This window comes from Thunnus albacares, chromosome 19 (genome assembly GCF_914725855.1).
Source record: "Thunnus albacares chromosome 19, fThuAlb1.1, whole genome shotgun sequence".
NCBI classification, from domain to species: Eukaryota; Metazoa; Chordata; class Actinopteri; order Scombriformes; family Scombridae; genus Thunnus; species Thunnus albacares.
The window spans coordinates 10,428,900-10,450,999 of NC_058124.1; the positions used below are offsets into that span (position 1 = coordinate 10,428,900).

Here is a 22,100-nt window from a genome sequence, read left to right on the forward strand (position 1 = left end):
TGGACTTACTAACCTAACAGTAACCCTGACATAATGGTTTGCGTGCGATAGGAAAGCTTCATTCCAGAGAAAGAGTTTCCGTGGCCAGGATCAGAGCAAAGCAGAGATGGACAGAGACGCAGAGTCTCCGAAGTCGAGCTCTGTCAAACACTCGTAAAACCATCCCCGCTTCACGGACACAGCTGTCACCATGGCAATAGTTTCAGCTTTGAGGGTAGGGAGGGGGGGGTGGGAGGGAGGGGGGCTGCAGGAGCGGAGGCTGTGTGCAGGAGGAGGAGATGAGGGAGGGATTTCAATATACCGTGTACAGTGAATGTATTGTGACGTGCGTCTGTTGTCAAGTTGCTTTTAAATTATATTTTCGTATGTAACGTGGAGACCAACGTTTCCTTTTTGTATGGGGGGACAACAGGTTCTGAGCAGAGTGACTTGTAAATGATGTCAAACTGTCTTTCTATATAAAAAAAAAAGAAGCTGCTTAAATGCAAACAGGAAACACCTGGAAAAAAAACTGCAAAATAAAGTAAAGAGCTCTTAAGCTCAAACTAATGGTCTTTCTTGTCTGATGTGTGACTTCTGACCCTTTTACACCCAAATGATGGAGGACATTTCAGTCGAATGCGTTTAGACAAGCTTACTTTATTCATAAAGATCTTTGCAGTTCACATCTAAACCACCATCCTGACATTCTCACATGGAAAGGGCTGCTTGGACACAAGACATACACACATTAACCTTGTGATTACTGGGCATGTGCAATTTTTAAAGCCTGAATACAACACTGTCAGGGGGGGGTCACTTTGTAATGACAGAAAAATAGACAAAGCGGTGATGTGGAGCCATGTGGATACACACACATACATACATACATAGAAATGACATTCACTCATGAGCAATAAATAACTTTTTCCTCACAGTTCTAACTTTTAAAACGTGGCAGTACGTAACAATAAGAGTGTCTGTAACTTAGTGTCTTTCAGTCTATTTGCTTTAAACATGTTACAATGTCTCTCCAATAAAATAAAGAGACCAGCCCAGCTTCCAGAAAGTGCACACCAGGAAGTAAAACATCATTGGCCTGTCATTCGTTCATCACAAGTAACAATGAGGGGGAGACATGGTCACAACAGTAATTCACAGGTCTCTCCACAACTTATACTTATTTTCATATGTACAGTACATTCAGAATAAAGCCTTATTTAGTGCAGATACATGAAAACGTAGTGCTGTTTTTATTTAAACCATCTGACGTCTTTGTTTGCAAAAACACTATCGTACGAACGGTAGTACTGTAGTTTGGAAGAAATCAAAGATCACTTCCCATTCAAGTCAAAAAAATATCCCCTTCCAACAACCTCCTTCAATTATAAATAACAGATGTCTTTTTAAAGACATCACATATTCAGATCTTGCTCTGCATTTACACTTTTAAAAAATCATCTTATCTCTTAACCCTTTCCAAACGTCGATACATGTGGACAATCAAAAGATGAAGCAATGTCTTGGCTGCTTTGTCACAAGAGAATCCTACTTATTGTAAAGAAATATTTACCGTAGTTAAGAACATTTGTGAATCCAAGATACTAAAACGTTTTTTTTTTCTTCAAAGCCCTGGTTCAAACTCCTGCTACAATTCACTCTTTTAGCTTGAACATATGAAATTTTGTAGTTTTAAACACAGAATATACGCATGCACTACCAATGGTGCTTTAGTCCCTTGAAGCAGAAGGATGAGCATTAAAAATAATAGGAAACTAAAGGAGTGGTCCAGCACTATTCCCCAGTGTTAATGATCCCTTACCCAGTGTGTGTTAAAGGGGACCTATTATACTTATTCCTTATCTTCTGTCATATATATAATGTTAGTGTTGAATGTTCATATTAATCGTGGCCAAAGTCTCAAATAATGAGGTAAACGTATGTAGAAGTAATCCCTGTGAGCAGAGAGCTGATCTGAATGCTAGGTTTCCAATGTTTTTTTCTACTTTTGAGATGAGCTGACGTCAACTCGTGCAAATTTCTTTATATGGTCATCTGGTCCAGGCACAATACATACGGTGCAAGGAGATACTATACATCTGGTAACAGCAGAATAACATTTTACTAGCTACGTTACTTATGTTATTTCCTGACAGCAGACATTTTCCACTTCAGTCGGTATCCCAGTGCATTCCCCACATGTAACTTACACCATTATGTCACAATAAGCAGGTAATATTTACCAAACAGAGACGCCCTGCTGTAATCTTTGTTGCTGTGGATGTTTGTGCTGTCCACTCTCATATTCCTGATCAGATGTGGGCTCGAACATGTATGGATGGATGGGAGAAGTTGACATTTGGAGCAATAAGAAAGAAGTGAAATCCTGCTCCTGCAGAGGTTGGCCGTGACTCAGCTTCCAGAGGCTAACCAATCAGAACAGAGTGAGCTCTTCGGGAGGGGGGCCTTAAAGAGACAGGAGCTAAAGCAGCCTGTTTCAGACAGAGGCTGAACTGAGGGGCTGCATAAAAGGCCACAATAAGATAAATAAGGACTTTTTTTTTTTAACTGTGAATCATGCAAAGCTATTCTAGTGGAGTCCCAGAATAAAAGTATTGAGTTGGAAATTAGCATAATAGGTCCCCTTTAAGGTGGAAGCTAACCTACATGATAAACACCTTGGTGGAGATGCTGCCAAAGGACAAACTGCTTCCTTTCAGAAGTAGACTACATTCTTTCTAACCTTTGTTAAGATTGCAAAAAAGTGCTCATGATTGTATATTAACAAGACAACTTAACCAAACCTCCAATTGAAATGAACTAACAGCTGAAAACACACATTAACCCATACAGTATGTCACAATTCTAGCTTCGCCTTCTGCCGACCTTCACCCCTTCAGTCAGTCTGCTCGAAGTTGAGCACGTGGCCGTCGAAGTGCGTGAGGACGTGCCTCTCGAAGAGCTGCTGCTGACAGTTGAGGGGGAACTGCTCGGAGCAGACGGGGCAGACCTTCCAGTGGCTTTCCACGTGTTGCTCGAAGCTGCGCTGCTCAAAGTGGGGCGGGAAGATCACCTCGCATAGCGGGCAGCGCTTGTGAACGTCACTACTGGAGAGAGGAAAAGGAGGGAAGCAGTGGAAGCAGACATGTCAAAACAGTGTGACCCAGGCTGGCACAACAAAACTACAGATATCCCCAAGGATTGAGGGCTATACAGATTGTAAAACCCCCATTTGTGATTTTGGGCTATATAAATAAAAATGACATAACTTGTTGAATCACTGGTATTAAAAAGGTCAGTTCAAATTACAAAAATTCACAGTCAGGTAGTTTTTATAGAGACTATTTTTTTGGTAGCAAGTAGTTCTAATAAAAACTATCCACAGCGAGGTAATTGGATTATCCAAAGTAACCCATACATAGATTCTGAAAATACATATTTTAAATTAAATGTTACATATTAGATGATTTTCCAATGCCCGCAGCCCCAAAACAAAAACATTGTTATGGTGTGAATTCACCATTTAATCAACACAATATCATCAGCATTTTGTGCAATGGGACAAAATCGTACTTTGTTGCTTTAAAGAGTCTTGAATCCTTGAATATATGTATTTCGCATGTAAATATAAAGTAAGGGGATGAGAATGAACCCTAAAGGGGGACATGATCATGAGCACCTCTTTACTCTATGAAGTCAGCTAGCTGCCTGGGATTTGCATTTCATATTAGCCTTGTTTGGTTCATCACTGGCACAGGGATCGACTGGCTTACTGGAAAAACAAATCCCTCCCTGAACCCTCTTCTGTTTTCATCTATGTCCTCCTCTTTGCTTGTGTAATCTTGTTTCTTTTTTGTTTCTTTAAGAAACACTGATTTTTATTTTTTATTTTTTTTTAAAAAAAGGCTATTTATTCTGAAGTCATTATTTTTTGTTTTTAGGTACGCACACTACCTTGAGTCAAAGCAGAAGCTGCTCCTGGCTTCACTGCGTCTACTGGACTGATGGTCACAGGATGGCTGAGCCGCGTCACCCACCTATGATGCACAACACAAGCACACACACAAAAGGATGGAAAATGATGGCTGTGTATTTGCTCGTAGAGCTGTGTGCATACACAAACACTACCTCCAAAGATCTTAACCAAAATAAGAGGAGATGGGTAGGAAGAGCCATGAAATGAGCCAGTAAAGACGAGGCATGTGCAGCTATGTTTCTAATTAAAGAATACAGTAAACCTCCCTCCCTGATCTCTGTTCAATTTGCTCCCAAACAAGCACAGATATAATCCGGCCGACACTAACTGATCTAAGGTCCGTCCCTATGCAAAATCTCACCTAATTACTCTCTCAGCCCTCGTTATCTTCGTCTCTCTTGAGCTCTGAGGGAGTGACGTTAATTAGAGCTTTATGCAAATGAGTTCAAAGCTTCATCTTTTAAGGGCATGCTACCATTCCCTTCGTTCAGTGACAAGCACTCGAGAGACGGGGAGAGGCGAAGCGAGTGAGGGATTACCATGACAGGAATTCATTGGCTGCTGAAAACACAAAAGCGAGGCTAGGACACCAGAGGCTGGGATCAGTTAGATTTACAGTATGCTGCTTTAAAATATGTAATTTACATATACATTAGAATTACAACCTTAATTGATACGGATACTCCAAAAAAATCCAATAAAGAATCATCCATTAACTTTCTAATAAATGTCACACCAGCCTGTGTTATAGTTTGGTGGAAGAGTGTGTTATGTGTATGCGCTTACATTACGTGGCTCCTCTGGTGATTGGTCCAGGCTCTCTGGGGGGCTCGTGGTGCGAGAGGGCTGGATGCAGACCACCTCTCTCTCCCAGCCCGGTGCCCCGGGGCCTGGGCTTGGGGGTGTGATTGGGGGAGCGCATGGAGGTGCGCAAGGTGGGGCCTCAGGCGGAGGACGGGACATGTGCTCGGGAGACAGTGCGACATCCACCCGCTCTAGAAAAACAGCAAGACACGGCGCCGTTAGGGTGCTGACTGAAGGAGGGAGAACACAGACGGCACGAAAGAACGACTGATTCAAGTTTCCTCCCAACCTTTTGTGGTGTCCGTGGAGTAGGGATTGCCGTACTGCAGCTCAGCAGGCCTTTGTGGCACCAGCGGTGGAGGGGAAGGGTCCTGGGGGTAGGGCAGCGGGTAGCGCAGCACCATTGGCTGCCTGACTTCAGCACCTTGAACACCAGCCTCCTGCTCCCTCTGCCTGGACGCATAGCGCTGCAGCTCCTGGGGGGACAGATAGAGACAAAATCCATCCCTGGTTGTCATTGTACATCAACACTAAACTGCACATTATTAACATGTCATATAAAATATTTCCTGCTACTGCATCTTGCATTCTATGTTGTCCAGTTAAGCAACCAAACTTGCTTAAAAGTTTCTGTTCCTGAAAACAGGAAACGAGGAAAGCTGTGAGAGAGAAATTCAGTTTGAATGGTGCATTTTCACCGCTGGAACCAAGAAGGGAGTAAGTGCTTAACTCAGAGTTAAATATCCCTCTACATTGTTGCTGCCCTTTGTGATTATATCTGAAGCAAGAGCATTAGTACCCTACTCATTACTGTAATGGGTGTCAAACTCTGGCTCCCTCTGCTCCTGCTTTGCTGATAGAGGCGCTCGCCCTCTCCCTCCTTTACCTCCCTCCATCCTCCCTCTTCACTCCACCCGACCTCCTCTCTTGATGACTTCATTAGTGCGCTGCTATCAGGTTTAACATTTAAACCAGGGTTGGGAAGGTGAAACAGACACGTCGCGTGGCATTTGCACTGTATAATGGCACTGTACCCATGGGCGAAAGAAGCAAGTATAGATGTATTAATTAGTGGGGAAGGGAAGGAAGCTACAAAAGAGTTAATACACTGAACCTAAAGTGCTCATGAATATATCTGTGGACTTCTACTCAGAGCCGACATCTTATGCATCCATGATGTGAATTCTACAGTGGAAATTTCACATTATTTATCAAAACCTGATTTATTTTATAAAGCACATACACTACATGTGCACTTGATGGTGCTGCTTTACCTCCTGTAGCTGCTCTTTGTCTCTCAGGGCTTGGGCGAGGTTGCGTTTCAGCTCCGTCACCTCACTGGCTCGCTCTGCCATCTGCACCTACGCAGACAGGACACACACACACACACACACACACACACAGAAGGAAAAGAGAAAAAAAAACAAAAACATAGTTCAACATTAGTTCTTAATGATGCATCAGAAAAATATTGACATCCGTTTCAGTAAGCAGTCGGATTTTCTTGAGAGGTATCAGGTCTGCGTCCAACCAAACTAAACATTCCCCCAATAACAACAAACTGCTCTTCTTCTGTTATTCCATCTCTTCCTCCTGAAGTTATATGAAACACAAGTTCTTTGTCTTTGCCCTCAGTCATGTATGATGGCTTTTTGGCTTTTTCCTTTAAATTGCAAACTGGCTTATTAGTGATAATGAAGGATTGTATAATATTCTAGTAGGGTGGAGAGGGTACATAATAAATACAATACCTAGGGCGACAACTGCTAATTATTTTAATTATCAATTAATCTCATGATGATTTTCTCTCAAATTGATTAATCATTTAGTCTATAAAACATCAGAAACATGACATCACAATTTCCCAGAGCCCAAGCGACATTCTCCTGTCAGTCAACAGTCAAAAACCTGAGGACATTTAATTTACTATCACATAAGACCAAAACATGCAGCAAATTTTAATAAAGGAATCTTGGAATGGCATTTTTGCATAGAAAATGACAAATAATTAATCAAATATCAACCTATTTTTTCCTGAGTAATTGACTCATTGACTAATTGTTTCTGCTCCAAACATAACAAACAGATATTCAGAGTTTATGGAAAGGGTGAGACGTTTCTTGTGCAGATAAAAAAACTCTTTTTCTTGCTTTCAGGTTGGACTTCCACTCCATTTATGTCAACTGACCATCACTAGGCATACATACAGGGAGGCAAGTGAACAAAATATTTGGTCGGTTGGGTTTTATTTAACCTGGAGCTCTGTCAAATGTGTGGTACTCGCTGTAAAACACACACAGCTAAAGCCAAAGAAACGAGGTCTGTGAGGAGAGCAGACTGGAGGAGCGCTGCAGACCGGAGCGGACCAGGGGATCGTAGTAAATCTCAAGACTTTCTAACAGGACTGACCCTGTGGGATAATTTACATGGCTAGTTGCCTGCTCTTCTCTCATTTCATCCCATTTCAAGGGTTCAAAAATCCCCTCCTCTGCCGCGGTTTCTCTTTCTGCTTCATGTCTGTCTGTCAATCCAACTTTTTTCACTCTTAAATTGTGTTTGCTTCTTTCACTCCCCCCGCCCCTCATTCTCTTTCATCTCCTTTTGTCCTCTCTCCCCCCTCTCTCAGGGATTTATGCCACAGCATTAGAGAGTAAAGTTCAGGTAGGGAGTCTGCAACAGTGAATTTCTGTGCCCCCCCCCCCCTGCCCCCCGGCGTAGATGTAAACAGCCGTAAAGCATGACGCTCTGCGGCTGCCTCTCCTGTCAGTCTCCGGAGCCATTAAGAGCAGCTCGGGACCTGAGGCACTGGCCTCAGACAGGAGACTCTATCAAAGAAGGGGGGAGAGCCTTATTTACAGCGCCGATAAACACGCAATCACTCATGGAGATTAAATGCCAGTAGGTACTTTGGCGGACATCCACATGCAAAATGCAGCAGGCCCACATGCTTGAGTGCTTGTATTGAATCACACACACATGCCACACACATTGGCTCATGTGTATACAATCTGGATATTCTGGTTAAATGTGTGCTCAGGTAAACTGTTGATACTCTGTGACACAATAATTCTCTTGCAACAACACATACATCTATCCGAGTGCTGCCACCAGTAGAGCCTCCCTTCTTGAGTCAGCAATGGTACTTTTGGTATCAAATTCTATTTGTTTTCTGTGTAGGAGAGTTCTGGTGGCCTGTGGGCGTGAGAAGCTGACCATATAATTGCAACATCAAGTTTGGCCAGAGGCCTTAGTTGCATGCCATTCTCATTTCCTGTTTGTCTGTACTGTATCATATCTAATAAATGTTCAAAAATATTCAAATTGTGTAATGCTGAAACAGTTATTTGATCGAGCAAATAGTTTGTGGACAGAAAAGTATTTGACACCAAATTGTTTGGTTTAAGTAATTTTTAAAGCAAACTCAAGCTTCTCAAATGTGAGGATTTGATTTTTTTTCCTGTTTTATATCATTATAAATTTAATGTATTTGGGTTTTTGACAGTCGGTTGGGCCAAACAACCTCTTAGGGCTCTGAGAACGTGCCAAAAATAATTAACTGTTGAAGCTGTAATATAGTTTTAAATAAAAGATATAGGCTCATAACACTGTGGTTTGTTTTGCTACAGTATTTTCCGCTGACAGCAAAATGTATTTTCATGTATGTAGAGTCAGTCGGAGAGAAGTTAAAAGGACAAAATAACTTGTCTTATCTGAGGGTAAACCAAACATTATAACCAGGCTCATTATAATTGGAGTGTAATCTTCACGGGTCAATTCAAAAGACTGGATTTCTCTGTGCATGCGACCACAGCAAGTGAGAGATATTATCATTCAGGAAATGATAGAAATATGCTTAATTAATATGCTGAGCTTAAGGATACTTTGTGTGTAAGTGTGCGTGTCTCACTCTGAATCGCTCCTCCTCATTGGCCAGCCGCTGTTTGAGCGTCTCGTTGATGGCGCACTGCTCCCTCCACTTCTCCTCCATCATTGCCAGCTCCTCCTCGACCGAACGTGTCTGTTCCTTTTCTGCCTCCCCCATGCTCCTCCCCTCCACCTCCAGCAGCACCTGCTCCTCCGCGCCGTCTCCCACTTCCTCTACCCCTTCCACCTCGCCGTTCTCCCCGACGCCCTGCCTCTCGTTCTCGACCTCCACCCAGCTCGTCATCTTCAGGCTCTCTTCCCGCAGGCTCTCCCTCTTCTCCTCTTTTTCTTTTATTTTTCCATCTTCTCCTTGGTTTACTTCTCTCTCAGCCTCCGACTCGCTGCTCTCCACCGGCGCGCTCTCTCTCTGCTTTTCTTCCTTCTCTGTGCTGGTGTGTGCGTCAGTGTGTGTGAATTCCCTGTTATTAAGTTCTGGGATGATTGTCATTTCAGCGGCTTCTTGAAGGACTGCGGTAGCAATATTTCCTGTAAAAACACAAAGGGTTTAGAAGATTATATAGTCAAGAGGAAATCCCCTTCTTTGAATCAGGTATGAGTTAATTACGCATATTTTAATAGAGTGACTTTATACTTGATGAAACTTGTGCGGTCTAGAGATATTTTATAATAGTGTTGTAGTTAACTACTGTGGTGTACCCACTTTCCTTTTAACCCAAGCTCCTCCACTGTACTTCTAAGCTTATGAATTTCCAACAAGAAATATCAAAACTAAATTAGGATATTGAAAATTATTATAAAATGTGGCAAAGCAGGAGAAAAAGCACAGTAAGAGAAAGAATGTCATGTGGCTGCAATGCATTATGGTCTTTTGAGTATACAGTAGGTGAAAAAAATTGTATTTCTTCCTCTTCTATAATGAATCTTTTTCAGGATTTAATTGAACAAAAGTGTAGATTATTATGTAAGCAATAATAGTAGAGTTCAGTATACACTATTGTCATGACATACATAATCAGGGGATTAAGTGCATTTTCTTTCATTTTCGAATTTAACCCAAATGACAGTTTTTATTCTTGTGTACCTGCTGTTGGTGACTCTGGACTGGGGGTCAGTGGTTCCAGTGTTGTCTCAGTGGACGCGTTTCTCTTTGGCTCCTGCAAAACAGCAACAAGAACAGTACTATCAACAAACTGTAATTGTGGTTTTGGTAATCTGAACTCAATATTTCAGCTCTGTCTTTTAGTTTCCAGCACGGTAACTCACCCCCTGTGACTCAGTTGTGTTCAGTTTGGCCACCTGCCTGCGGAGGCGCTGGCACTCTCTGTACTTTTCCTTATAGTGCTCAGCTGCCATGTGGAGACGCAGCTTCAGTTCCTCCACCTCCCTCTGCAGCTCAGCCTCTGCCTCTGACACCACCATCATGCTGGGCGTCACCTCCCCGCCGGTACCGACACCCTGGAAGCAGAAGGACGTAAAGAGGAGAAAAGAATGAGACGTATAACTGCTAATCCAATGTCTTCTTTGTTGTGATTGCTCATTCATAAAAATGTACACCCCTTTAAAAAGTTTTTTCCAAACATTTGAAAATTCTTTGCTTCAGAATTCCCTCAACCCGGGCCTGTCAAAGTACATAGAGTTGAAAGACAGAAATACAACTTAATGAAGTCAGACACTGACCACTTCCTTCTGTGCGGTGCTCCTCATTCGGTCCAACTGGCTCTCCATGCGTTGGCACTCGGCCTGAGCATCAGCCAGACTCGCACGGAGCTTGTCTGCCTCCAAGCGGGCGCGGTACAGCTCAGTCATCGTGTGGTCGCGGGCGCTGGCTGAGTCGCGGAGCTCCGAGGCCAGCAGGGAGGCCTGTTGCCGGGATGCCTGGAGCTGCTCCTCGGCTTGACGAAGCTGCTCACGCACACGGGCTAGCTCTGCCTGAAGGAACGAGGAGGGAATTCATAAATAGAAACAGGTTTTATAATGCAAACACACACACTGTACTTCACGTGCATGCTCACACAGACAGGATAACGGACGTACAATTTGCTTTTTATATTTTAGCTTTTGAGTTAGCTTATCCTGGTAGCAACAGTCACTGCAAACACTCCTACCTTGTCAGCCTTGTGTGCCAGCAGCTCTTTCTCCAGGTTATCCCGCTGGGCAACACAGGCCCTGAGCCTGTCCAGCTCCTCCTGGAACTGGGCAATAGTCACTTCCCGGTTCAGCTCCACTGCCTTCAGCATCTGCAGCTCTGCGCTCAGCTTAGTGTTCTCCAGCTCAGTGCTGCGCAGGTGGGCCTACACGTGTAAAAATACAGAGACAAAAAATGTGCACAGGCCAGTGCTACACAGAAAAACAACGGCTTAATTAGTCAAAATGCATCCTATCTTTTATCCCGCCTATTCCTGTAAAGAGCTTTGTCTCACCTTATAGAGGTCTCTCTCATCCTTCTCGTTCTTCAGCTGGCTCTCCAGGATGTCTCTCTCTGCTGTCAGTTTCTTCAGACGGTCACGCAGACTGAAACACGAAATAATGAAAATAAGTTTTGAAAAGCTTTAGAAGGTCTTATTCAGTAAAATCTGTTTGGCTGGCATATGTCTATTCAATATGTATGCTTTTTGCTTATTTGTGTTTGTTTGGGTGTGAGCGCACATGCATGCAAACATAAATGGGTGTGATTAATGCAATCCAATCCAATATCCCTGCATTAAATAATACCTTTATGAAGCTTATGATGTGTCATTTTTGCAGAGACAGAGAGGTGCTGATCAATTCAGAGGTTATTTTTGAATTACTTCGTCCTTCCCGTGTGGACAAGTTTGATGATAAAGATGTTGAAAAAGCAGAAGGCAGGCAAGAAATCTCCCTCAAACACCATTATTTCAACAGTCATGTCCTCACAGAAATGGATGAGTTGGGATGATTGATGATCACGCCTTAGAAGTCTCCACTCACCAATCGAGCTCCGTCTCCTTTTGTAGGCCTCTCTGGGTGACTCCCAGCAGGTCCTCCTCCAGCTGGCGGACCCGGTCCGTGGCCTCTGTCAGCCTCCTCCTCACCTCCTCCCTCTCTTCTGACAGCCCCTGCGACGAGCGCAGCAGCTCCTGTGGGACAGAGAGGTAGCTCTGATCACGCTGACAGGTGCTACGGCCAATGACAGAAGCCGATTCAGCAGCCCGAACAAGGCATCAGAGAAAGAATGCTGGATAAATCAGGAGCTTATGCAATAGTCATGATTAATCACTGACACTAATATTTCATGGGAAACATGACAGCCTCATTCCTTATGTATTATATATGTTTCACTGCTGTACATTCATTCACCTTTCATAATTACACGTTTTATGAGGTACAAAAAGGTAAAACTACTGCATTAAATCCTACCCTCATGATGGTTATAATGTTCAGTGTTGACTTTTACTTGAGTTTCTGCTGAAAGAGAAGGATGTTGATTTAACTTTTGGTCATTTTGGAGGCTGTAGTTTGTGGTGCAGTTGACTTATATTCAATTATATTGAGAGGTGTTTCTAATATTTTGTCCACGCCATTTATATCAATGAGAGGAGACAAACTAATGCCTCAAAAATGTCCATAAAGCAGAATCAAAAACTCTCTAGAAAGCTTTCAGAGTTGCACTACTGGACAAATGTATGGATATGTAATGCATTTGACATATGGGATGTCTGAATTTTGTTCATTTTTCCCCTCTATTTTATTTAATAATTTCATTTGGCTCATTTCTTATGCTGCTCTAACATGTGAATTCCCCCCCCGGGGATCAGTGAAGTCTTGTCTTGTCACAAATCACTGGTTACAAATGATGACATATGTGAGCGTTTTGATGGATGTTAATCACACTCTCGATATGTGAAGCTATTTAGAGGCACAGTGGCCTCAATAACAAACAGTAGCGGTACGTAGTGAATGAACGCAGGAGTAACCTGTCTAGTATGAGTGGATTCCTTTAGTGAAACAAATTCCTGGTATTGTACAACAGATCATCTTAGTTCTGTTTTCTGCATGTGGTGTGCCTCCTGAGGAAATGCCTTGTTTGAACTTGCTGCTTATCAGTAGCAAAGGCCATTAAATCATCCATAGCTAATATTGGTTGTGACAGAACAACATACCTCTCTGCACACACCCTCCATCCGTTTGTAGCATGTGCACGCACATACTCATCCACACACCCGCACACCGAGGAAGACTGACACACAGCTACACATTCAAGGACATATGGAGACAGGCAAGTAGCACAGAGTACACCCATCAATCCAAAACAGACACATGCACATGCACACACCAATGCATACTCAGGCCTGTCTCCCTCTGGGCTTGGCTCTGCGTAGATTACTGTATGATTTTTACGGCTGGCGTTTGGGAAGCACTTTAGCAGTGCATAAAGACCTTATAAAAAGTGTAGTCGTAAAATTAGCAGCCACAAAATATGTACTTATGTTTTCATGTTAAACTCAAAGGATATTTTCATCAGCGTGGCATGAACTAACGCTCCTACTGTAAATGCTCCACAAAAGGAGTGTGCTCGCACACGTGTTTACACACACACCTACTCACACAAGTCGTATATCTACAGATGGACATGCCTGTTGAAGGAAAAGCAGCATGGTAATAACAGTGTGTGTGTGTATTACCACGTAATTTATGGCGATTTTGTCCTTCGTAAAAAAGGAGCGGCAGACTAACTCAAAGCAGCCTGCTCTCACTTTGGGCCTGGACCGGACAGCTGCACTAGGGGGCGATAAGAGACTAGATTCAAAACTCTTGGCAAGTTGCAGTGTTTTACCTCTCCTCCACCCCCACACCCCCTCCCCGCCTCCCACCTCCTCCTGCTTTCATTGAGTTTCCTGAGTTGACTGTTTTTAGGCGTGTGTGTGCTAAACTACTGCTTATCGAATGAGCAACTCATAAAATGCTAAAATCTCAAATCTGAGTCACTCTGGTGAGCGAGCACAGAGGAAAAAAAGTAGATAAAGATCGATGCAGAATTTTAGTGGTTTTTAAATATTTGTTTAATTCTGATTAATGCTCCCAAATGTATTTTTAACATCAACCTCACTTTAGCAAATTAAGTTTCCCGTCATGCCAATACTGAAATGTAGTATTGAGAGCCGAGAGAGAACCGAGAGAGAAAGACAGGGACAGACAGACAGACAGAGAGAAAATAGACAGTGAGAAAGCAGTGGCCACTGAATCGCGTGACTGAGTGGTGTTTGTCCCTGAGGCTGGGCAGGGCTCTTTTTTCAGGCAGGCGGTTTTGCGGACTACCCTCCTCTCATTCCACACACAGACTAAAAGGGTTTGCAAGCGGGTGGCATAATGAGTTTGTTTGTGTGTGTGTGTGTGCGCGCTTGTGCATGTGTGAATGCACATTAGAGGGACCCTGTGGTGTGGGACCTGAATGTGAGGGTGAGAGTGAAGGGGGAGGAGGAGGCGGGCGGGGAGGGGGGGGGTAGTTTGTGTATGTGCATGTGTGTGCGTGCGTGCGCGCGTGTGTATGTCTGCGTGTTTGACGTCATGTTTGTTCACTCTGTGGTTGCGATGGCATCGTCCCTGACGCCAGATGCCCGAGAAAACCGAGTCCCAATTCCGTTCTGCCCCACTGAGTCAGGTCGTTAAAGAGGGAGAGAAAGACTGGCGTGCGCACACACACATGCGCGCGCTGCAGCTCCTTGTGTGTCTCTTAAACATAGACACAGATTATTCATAAATTCGGGCCTTTGAAGTTTGCAGACCTGTGATCACTGGTGAGGAACCGGCTCCACACACACATGTGCAAATAGCGGCTGTCCGTCTATGAACACACGCCCACACGCTTACATACAATTACACACATGCACAAACGCACCGAACCCTCCCTCACCGTAAATCTCAATGTTGCACAAATGCCTCTTGATTGATCATAATAAATCTTCGATTAATTTGCTGTATGTGCAGAGCATCATTTCTGTCTCTGCACGCCTTTCCTGACATCACTCTACCTCTCTCTAACCTGGTTGTGTGTGCGCAGCAGGCAGCATGTCTCCCTCTCCTGCTCCCTCTCCCTGGCCAGTCGCTTCTGTTCCTCCTGCAGCTGCTGTTTCTCCTCCTGCAGGAGCCGCATGGCCTTCAGCAGCTCCCTGCGCTCCTGCTGCGCCTCCTCCACACGCTGCCGGCCAGGAGGTAAGGTGGGGGGGAGAGAGGAAAAAAAAAAAGGTGAAAACTGTACCAGCTCATTGAAGCTTTTATCAAAGAGTTTTTTTAAGTGTATCCCCCTCGTCCTGAGTTGTATATAGGATTCTATTTCTGTTGTGTGATATGTTGTGTGTTGTATTAATGGCCGTTTACACAGACAATAAGGTAAAGTAACAGTTTATCGATGCCAAATAATGTCCCCTCTACTCAGTGACCATGTTTACATGCACACTAATATTCCTAATTATTCCGAATGTGACAATATTCTGAATTTGATACTTGGCATGTAAACAGCATATTCCATTTGGATGTTCCCATTTAGGCCTTATTCTGAATGTATCATTTCCCGATTAAGACATGTGGGATATGCCAATATTACTCAGGTTTTAGGAGCTTTCTTTGGACGTGTACACAGCGCATTCATAATATACATCTCAATTAGGGTTTTTAACCACAGTTTGCAACACATGGCCCTCTTGCGTGTTTACCCCTGCGCAGGCAAAATGACATATGCTGGAGCAGGAAGGCAGACAGAGGAGAGGAATGAGAGGGAAAAGGAGTGTTGTTCAGGGCAGGCTGGAAAAACAGAGCGCGCCTTCTCGACGGGGATGGAGGGGACTGGTTATTATCCCGGCTGACTGTGACGACTCGGTGTGATGCGCCAAAAACACTCAGCAGTGTAGTAAACATCATGGGAAAAGCTAGGTACTGTGCCTGTGACTATAAATTTATAATATCAGTCATATCAATATCCCTTATGAATATCAGGCAGCAGCTCACTAATGTTTATCACATCGCTGGTTTACTTCACTGCCTGCGGAGATCTTGTGATTACCATTGCCACTGGAGCAGAGGAAAACCCCCTGCAATCCCCCTGCATGTAAATGGGAATATCAGTGGAATGTTCATTTTCATTAGCCATGTAAACAGCTTATAAGGGATGTTTTCTTCTTCGGAATAAGGGCAACAACCGGAATATTTTAACGTAGTCAGTGAGATAAGTGGTCACAGTCATGTATGGATCTAGTAGGGATCTAGTGCTTTGCTGTACTACCCTTTAGCGGGCGTCGAAACCCAGAGAAAAGGAAAATAGAACGGGAAATGTCTTCATCTTGCGTGGGTTTACCTCTAGCAGGCCAGTCTTGGTGGTGACGACCAGTATGTCGGAGTTGCTGTCGTCCTCGGTAACCGTCAGCAGCTCCTCGGTGGGTGTGGCTGACCTGAACTGGAAGGGCGTGCTGGCTCCTCTGATGTCTCCAGTGTGCGTGACATAACAGAACTGGTAGAACTCTCCGTCGGACTTGGGAACATAATAACCTGTGAAGAGATAAGAGTGTGGTCAGTTTTCTTTTGTGTTTCATATTATTTCATCTTCAGTAAATCAGGTAGTACTTACTGTATTTTATAAGCATGCTTGTCCAAAACTACCCCTACAAAATCAATAACTGTAGAGCATCAAAATGGAGAGATGATACTAAACTGTATGGAAAACAATAAACACTACCCTTTACACAGCACAGTAGCAGGTAATTTTATTGGAAAAAATCAATGTTCCACTAGGTAACACATCATTTATATATACACTAACATTTCAACAAGCCCATAGCTATTCCCTGAGATCTGACTGGAACACTTAATTCACGTGTTGAGTCCGATTCTCTGGGATGGAGAGAACAGAACATCCGGCAGCCAACCGGTTTTTACTGACTACTGACACACCACAGCATGCTCTCATATTTTCACTGTGTAATATCTGACCGTTCCAGGCCCAGTAAAACCAGTCTGCAGGCCCTCAATGTGAGTGTATGTGTGTGTATGTGTGTGTATGTGAGTGTGGTTAGAGAGGTGCTCAGGTCCCAGGCCGCCGTTTGTGGTTGTGTTCCCTTATTAAATAAAAGTGCTGGTTTTTATACGCACCGTAAAATGGAGGAGTTACTTTGGAATACGCTGGGTCTGTATAGTGGTTTACATAGTGTGTGTGTGTGTGTGTGTGTTTGTGTGTTTGTGTGTGTGTGTGTGTGTGTTCTGGACCTTGGAACACCACTGTCCTGTGCACAGTACTTCCTGGTTCGTAGTTTTCAGGCATAGGAGACCAAAGGAAGGTGTAGTAATCCCTGGCTGTGCTCCAACCCACCTGAGGACACATCGCAGACAACAAGAAAATGTTGATCCACAGCAAAATATAGTGCACAAGTAAGTGTAAAGCATAAGATTTAATGGTGAAAAATCATGAATTTCAAATATTTTACATTAACCTAAACGGTTAAAAGCCAGATGACATTTAAATAGTATGACATATCATACAGTTTTTAAAAAACACACCTCAAAAAGAAAGCTGCAGAATTACATACAATGTTCAGGCAAGAATGGAAACATTTAAAATCGTGCCCCCTCATTCTTCCACACACCTCCTCCTCCTCCTCCTCCTCCTCCTCTCTCCTTCCCCTCAGTTCCTGCCTCTTTCAGGCTCACAAAAAAAGAGGGGCAGTGAAGGTGTGAGAAAAGGGTGGGAGGGCAGGGGTTGTATGTAGCTTCGCGTGCGTGCACACACACACACACACGCTCGAACTCGTGAGACGGCACAGAACGACCCACGTGGAAACGAGAAAAGGGGGAGAAAGAAAAAAAAAAGAAAAAAAAGAAGAATGAGGGAAGAAAAGGTGAAAATTTTACACAAAATGGCAAGGGAGATGTAATTCCACGGATTTCATGTGTTGTTGGGTGACAGATGATGAAAGGGAGTTTTGAACATCATAACTCAGGTCCTGCGTCGTAAATCTGTCGTGGAAAACTGCACACTCTCCCTGTCTGGGCCGCTCACGCACATACACACACCTCGTTTCAACTCACATGTGCCGTACATGTTTGTGACAGGACATAACTGCGCTTAAGCTGTGGATAACTGAACCACCTGTGGCAGTACAGGAATTTTTTTTTACATTTCAAAAAAACGTTTCTCATTTGGACAGCTGCCACATAGCAATCATATAATATAACAGTTAAAGCAATTAGTCAACTATGCTGTACAGGAAATTGTAGGATGCACAAAACACAGGGTGGAGATACTTGCTTTTACTGAATTTTCAAAGCTAAAATTGTCAATTTTCCAGTAGATTTTCACCAGAATCACATTACAGAATTAAATATTTCAATAAACATCAATTATATTAACAATTAAATACATTTGAGTGACAAGAAAATATAAACTATCCAGGAAAAAAAAAAAAAAAAGAAGGGCCGATACCTGACAAACCATTTGGAAGCTTTAACTGGAAACAGTAAATCAAACGAGCTCCTGAAAACATTTGTCAAAATTTCAGGTCTGATAATGCAGGAATCATAATTGCAGTGTTTGTCTTATCAGCCCATTAGCCCCAGTATAATGTTATTCCAAACAAATGGTAATTGTCAGCGTGGAAACCTGCTCCAAAAAAAAAAAAAACATTCTTTCCAGCTCCGACAGTATCTCAGCGAGAGGCTAAGCTGTGATGGACTCCTGCCAGGTTTGCTTGTGTGCTCACGTGTGTTTGCTTAAGAGAGAACAGACATAAATAATTGTTTCTAATTGCAGAGTGAAGTTGACTGACATTTGGTTAGGTATGGTATGGCATTCCAACACGGGAGTGATGTTATAAAATAATCACAGGCAAAGCAGCTATCAATCATTCATCCGAGGTGTGAGGGAACAGCACGATGACACCTTAATTATACACTGAGACAACAGGTTTCTCCCTGCTGACCCAACAAACATGCCTCAACCGAAAACCTCCACAGGGTTTTTTTTTTTAGCGAGATGTGTACATATGTGTGTGTGCGTCTAACAACATTATCATGAAACTTAACTAAACCAAGCTTTCAGTGAACAAATACAGGAAAATGTTCAATTAATCAGGAAAATTAGTTACCATACTAAAAAACAAAAGACGTGACATGCTTGATTAGAGTGCACACTGTCATTGTTTACAGTATACAATCTATGTGAGCACTGTTTTAAATGTGCCACCATCTATGAGCTTGTTATACCAGGATCCTTCTAAATGGTGCTATGAACATTTTCAACCACTAGGGGCTGTCTGTGCACAACTCAAAATGAACAGTGCCTGCATGTACAGTCTGAGTCATCCTTGAAGCCAGTCAGCTTCTGGCTCAGTCTCTCTCTGAAACAGGTAACGCCTGTATATGTGAAAGGTAAGAGGGTGAAAATGTTCTCACCCTGAGTCATCTCCGCACTGAAATTTTCTGGTAAGCTAACAAAACATCATTGTCAGCAGTGCTCAGTGGGAGAGTCTAATCAATCATCAGGCTTTTTCTTTTGCTTAATCCACATAAACATGCAAATTTTTTTATATTCCAAACTTGCGTTTATCCAGATACGCATGATGGCTTTAGCTTCTGTCTTATTATTATTTGCAAAAGCACACATGAATAATTACTGACCTATGCACCACTGACATCGGTTATATAAACATACACACACACACACACGACCAAGTGTCTGCTAAAATTCATGTGTAAATATCCCTATGAACGCACAAAAAGACAGACATGTACGTCAAAAGGATTAAAGAAGCGTGGTCTGCTCGTTCCCTGACATGAAGCACTAACCATCAAACAGGTTTCATTAGCGTGGATAACAACAATTAAATTTTCCAATCGACTTTTTCCAAATAAACCCAGCATCTTTATTCCTTTTTAATTGAGCTGGTGGATTTGAAGTAAGTTCTTAAACAACGATAAAATGTTTGTCTTTGGACTTTACGAGACATTAAGTTTCCTAGTTCACATTTCCTGTTAATTACGTGTGAGATTTGATGGCCTTGATAAAAGAGCGGTACGGAGGGGAGGGTGGTTAGCAGGAAGCAGGGAGAAGACTGATGGAAAGACAGAGGGGAATGAACAAGTGAAGTGTGTGTGTGTGTGTGTGTGTGTGTGTGTGTGTGTATGTGTATGTGTGGGGGGGGGGGGTCCTAATAAGAATCAGAGTGATTCATAAAGAGCACCAAATGTTTGCCCCCCAGCGAGACCTACTGCAACCAGCCCACCGTGTACACTCTTCCTCTTTGTACATGCAGAGCAACCACACCAAAGCTTGCGGTGAGGTTTTAGGCATGTAGTGAAGAGCTGAGCCATTAGTGTCAAGGCGGATGTATGTGTTAATGCACCAACTGCTAACCTATGCCCAATTAATAAAACCCTAACACATAATTCATGTCACCAACACTTATGTAATGGGCTGGGAACGGTTCCAAACTCTTAATATCTGTTTGAATGAATAATTCAGATGGGTAAAAGTTTGGGCCATATTGATTATGCTTGCAGTTGTATTGTCAGAGTGACAGTGGCTGTAGTGTCTGTGATTCACCTTAAAGATGCCCACCCAGTCTTTGGGGTGGGGAGTAATGTAAGGGGTCAAGGTGTAGCAACACTCCAGGGGCGCTTGGGGCAGGAAACTCTTCCCCACATTCTGGAAGATGACATGGGCAAAGTTGGACGTTTCCATGACGCTGACACTGCTGCCCGGTGACGTGTCCACCACCTGGAATGATGACATTGTATCCTGTTGGTCACTTCATTTGTCTGTAAGGAAAAAGCAGCAGAGGGCAGAGACACTGAGTATCAAAAACAATAGAGTGACAGAAAGCTGTAACTCTTTCTTTCAGTCACACGTATGCACGCACACACAAACAAACAAAAGAAAAATAAATGCAGTAAAAATGCAGACAAAAAAGTAGGTTGAGTTCCTACAACAGCTCAGAAAACATGTGGATTAAGTAAATAACTAAGCAGAGGTGCAGTGCTGTGCATATGCAGGTACGAAGCATATATCCATCTTTGGGCAGTGGGGGTTTACTGTATTGGGCAACCACGGTACGGTACGTATCAGTATCCATCTTGCACAGCAAGGCTGCAGAAAATCATGTTACAGCCAATCATTCAAGATTTTTGTCACTTAATTTCAGCGTGCTGCCTCCCAGGCAACAGTACACTGTCCTGAAACAATACTAAGCCTTGGTAGATGCACTGTCTTATGGATACACTCTGAACAAAAATCCCTTCCCTTGTTATTGTCCCCTGATATGTGCAGTTTGTGAAGGCATATCAAATGGAGGAGTAAATGGATGATTTTTGAATCCAGAACTTTTTTTTATTCTAATGGAGAATTACTTTTACTTAAGTGGAGCAGTTATGCTTAAAATGAAAGAAAAGGATCTGAATTATTCTTTCACATAATATATTACCTTTCCACTGGAGTTTCGGGCATATAGAAGCTACTGTAAACAAACCCATCATGTACCTAAGGGCGAGGCACTTGATTTCCAGCTAAATGAGCCTCTGGTGGTGGTCAAGAGTAGAGCAAAAACAGGTGTGAATGTGTGGTAGCTGCTTTGCATCATGTTCATCCATTCATCTATTCCTGGATGAGAATAAAGCTAAAAACCAAACCCTCTCTCCTGCCCTACATCTCCATATTATCAGACCCTGGACTCCATTACCTGAAATAAATTAAAATCAAAGTGAAACAGTTGCTGCTGCTGCTGAGATTAAGCTATCCAGCTAACAAAACATCGTCACGGTATGCACACTGAGCCACACCTGAAACACCAAATGTTTCGCAAAAACCTTCATAGGACATCCCTGCTGTTTACAACGAGCTCACTTATCCGGAGGATAATCTTATTTACGGTGACTCGGCAGCTAACATTAGCTCTGAACAGGCCATGTCGTGTCAAGTCACTAGCTAGCTACACATGGACCAAGACACAAACATTACTGGCGTTAAATTAGCTTCAAATTGAAATAGTACCCTTTTCCATGTGAATTCCACTTGCAAAAACAGGAGGATATGTCTGCCGCCCAGGCCGATGTTTGTGGCCCCTGTCCCCCGTTGTTGTCAAAGCACTGACGATGCTGCGTCTCTTCCTGAAGGAGCAAGTGATGCTGAACTTCCGGGATGCTGAGGAAGAAAGAAAGAAGAAGAAAGCAGAAAGTCTCTACGATAATAATTATTTAAGTTGCTTCAATCAGTTTATCAGTTATTTTCCCCTTGCTTCGTTGATATTCGCCCTGTGCCTTAAAACAATATCAGTGGATACTTGTCGAAACCATCAGCATTTATGTGCCAGACACTGCAAAAAACAAAAAAATATCTGTAGATAGAATTTCGACATTGTTATTTTCATTTATTTAACGTTTTTGGTGTTTTAGAGTGAATACTGTACTGACAGTAACAGCTATAAGGCATTAACAAGTAGGAAAAAAAGTACAGGATATC

At 43.0% G+C, this 22,100-nt stretch overlaps 1 protein-coding gene across 1 annotated transcript; it reads right to left on the reverse strand.

The window, feature by feature from the left end:
* Positions 1-2,537: 2,537 nt before the first annotated feature.
* Positions 2,538-22,037, reverse strand: tax1bp1a (Tax1 (human T-cell leukemia virus type I) binding protein 1a). Its single transcript, XM_044334953.1, has 17 exons — positions 21,633-22,037; positions 20,190-20,404; positions 16,859-16,961; positions 15,954-16,144; positions 14,646-14,801; positions 11,594-11,742; positions 11,065-11,155; positions 10,750-10,935; positions 10,322-10,573; positions 9,908-10,099; positions 9,726-9,798; positions 8,667-9,169; positions 6,034-6,120; positions 5,049-5,235; positions 4,742-4,950; positions 3,934-4,016; positions 2,538-3,086 (listed from the first exon to the last, which is right to left on the reverse strand). The coding sequence occupies exons 2-17, from the start codon at positions 20,376-20,378 to the stop codon at positions 2,876-2,878; spliced, it is 2,862 nt and encodes a 953-aa protein (XP_044190888.1). The 5' UTR covers positions 20,379-20,404; positions 21,633-22,037; the 3' UTR covers positions 2,538-2,875.
* Positions 22,038-22,100: the final 63 nt, after the last annotated feature.

Coding starts and splice junctions, on each gene's coding strand:
- tax1bp1a (XM_044334953.1), bottom strand. CDS start 20,378: ATGTCATCATTCCAGGTGGTGGACACGTCACCGGGCAGCAGTGTCAGC. Junction 10,100..10,321: donor GCACCGCACAGAAGGAAGTG/GTCAGTGTCTGA, acceptor TTCTGCTTCCAG/GGTGTCGGTACCGGCGGGGA. Junction 3,087..3,933: donor AGCTTCTGCTTTGACTCAAG/GTAGTGTGCGTA, acceptor TCCTCTCTCCAG/TAGTGACGTTCACAAGCGCT.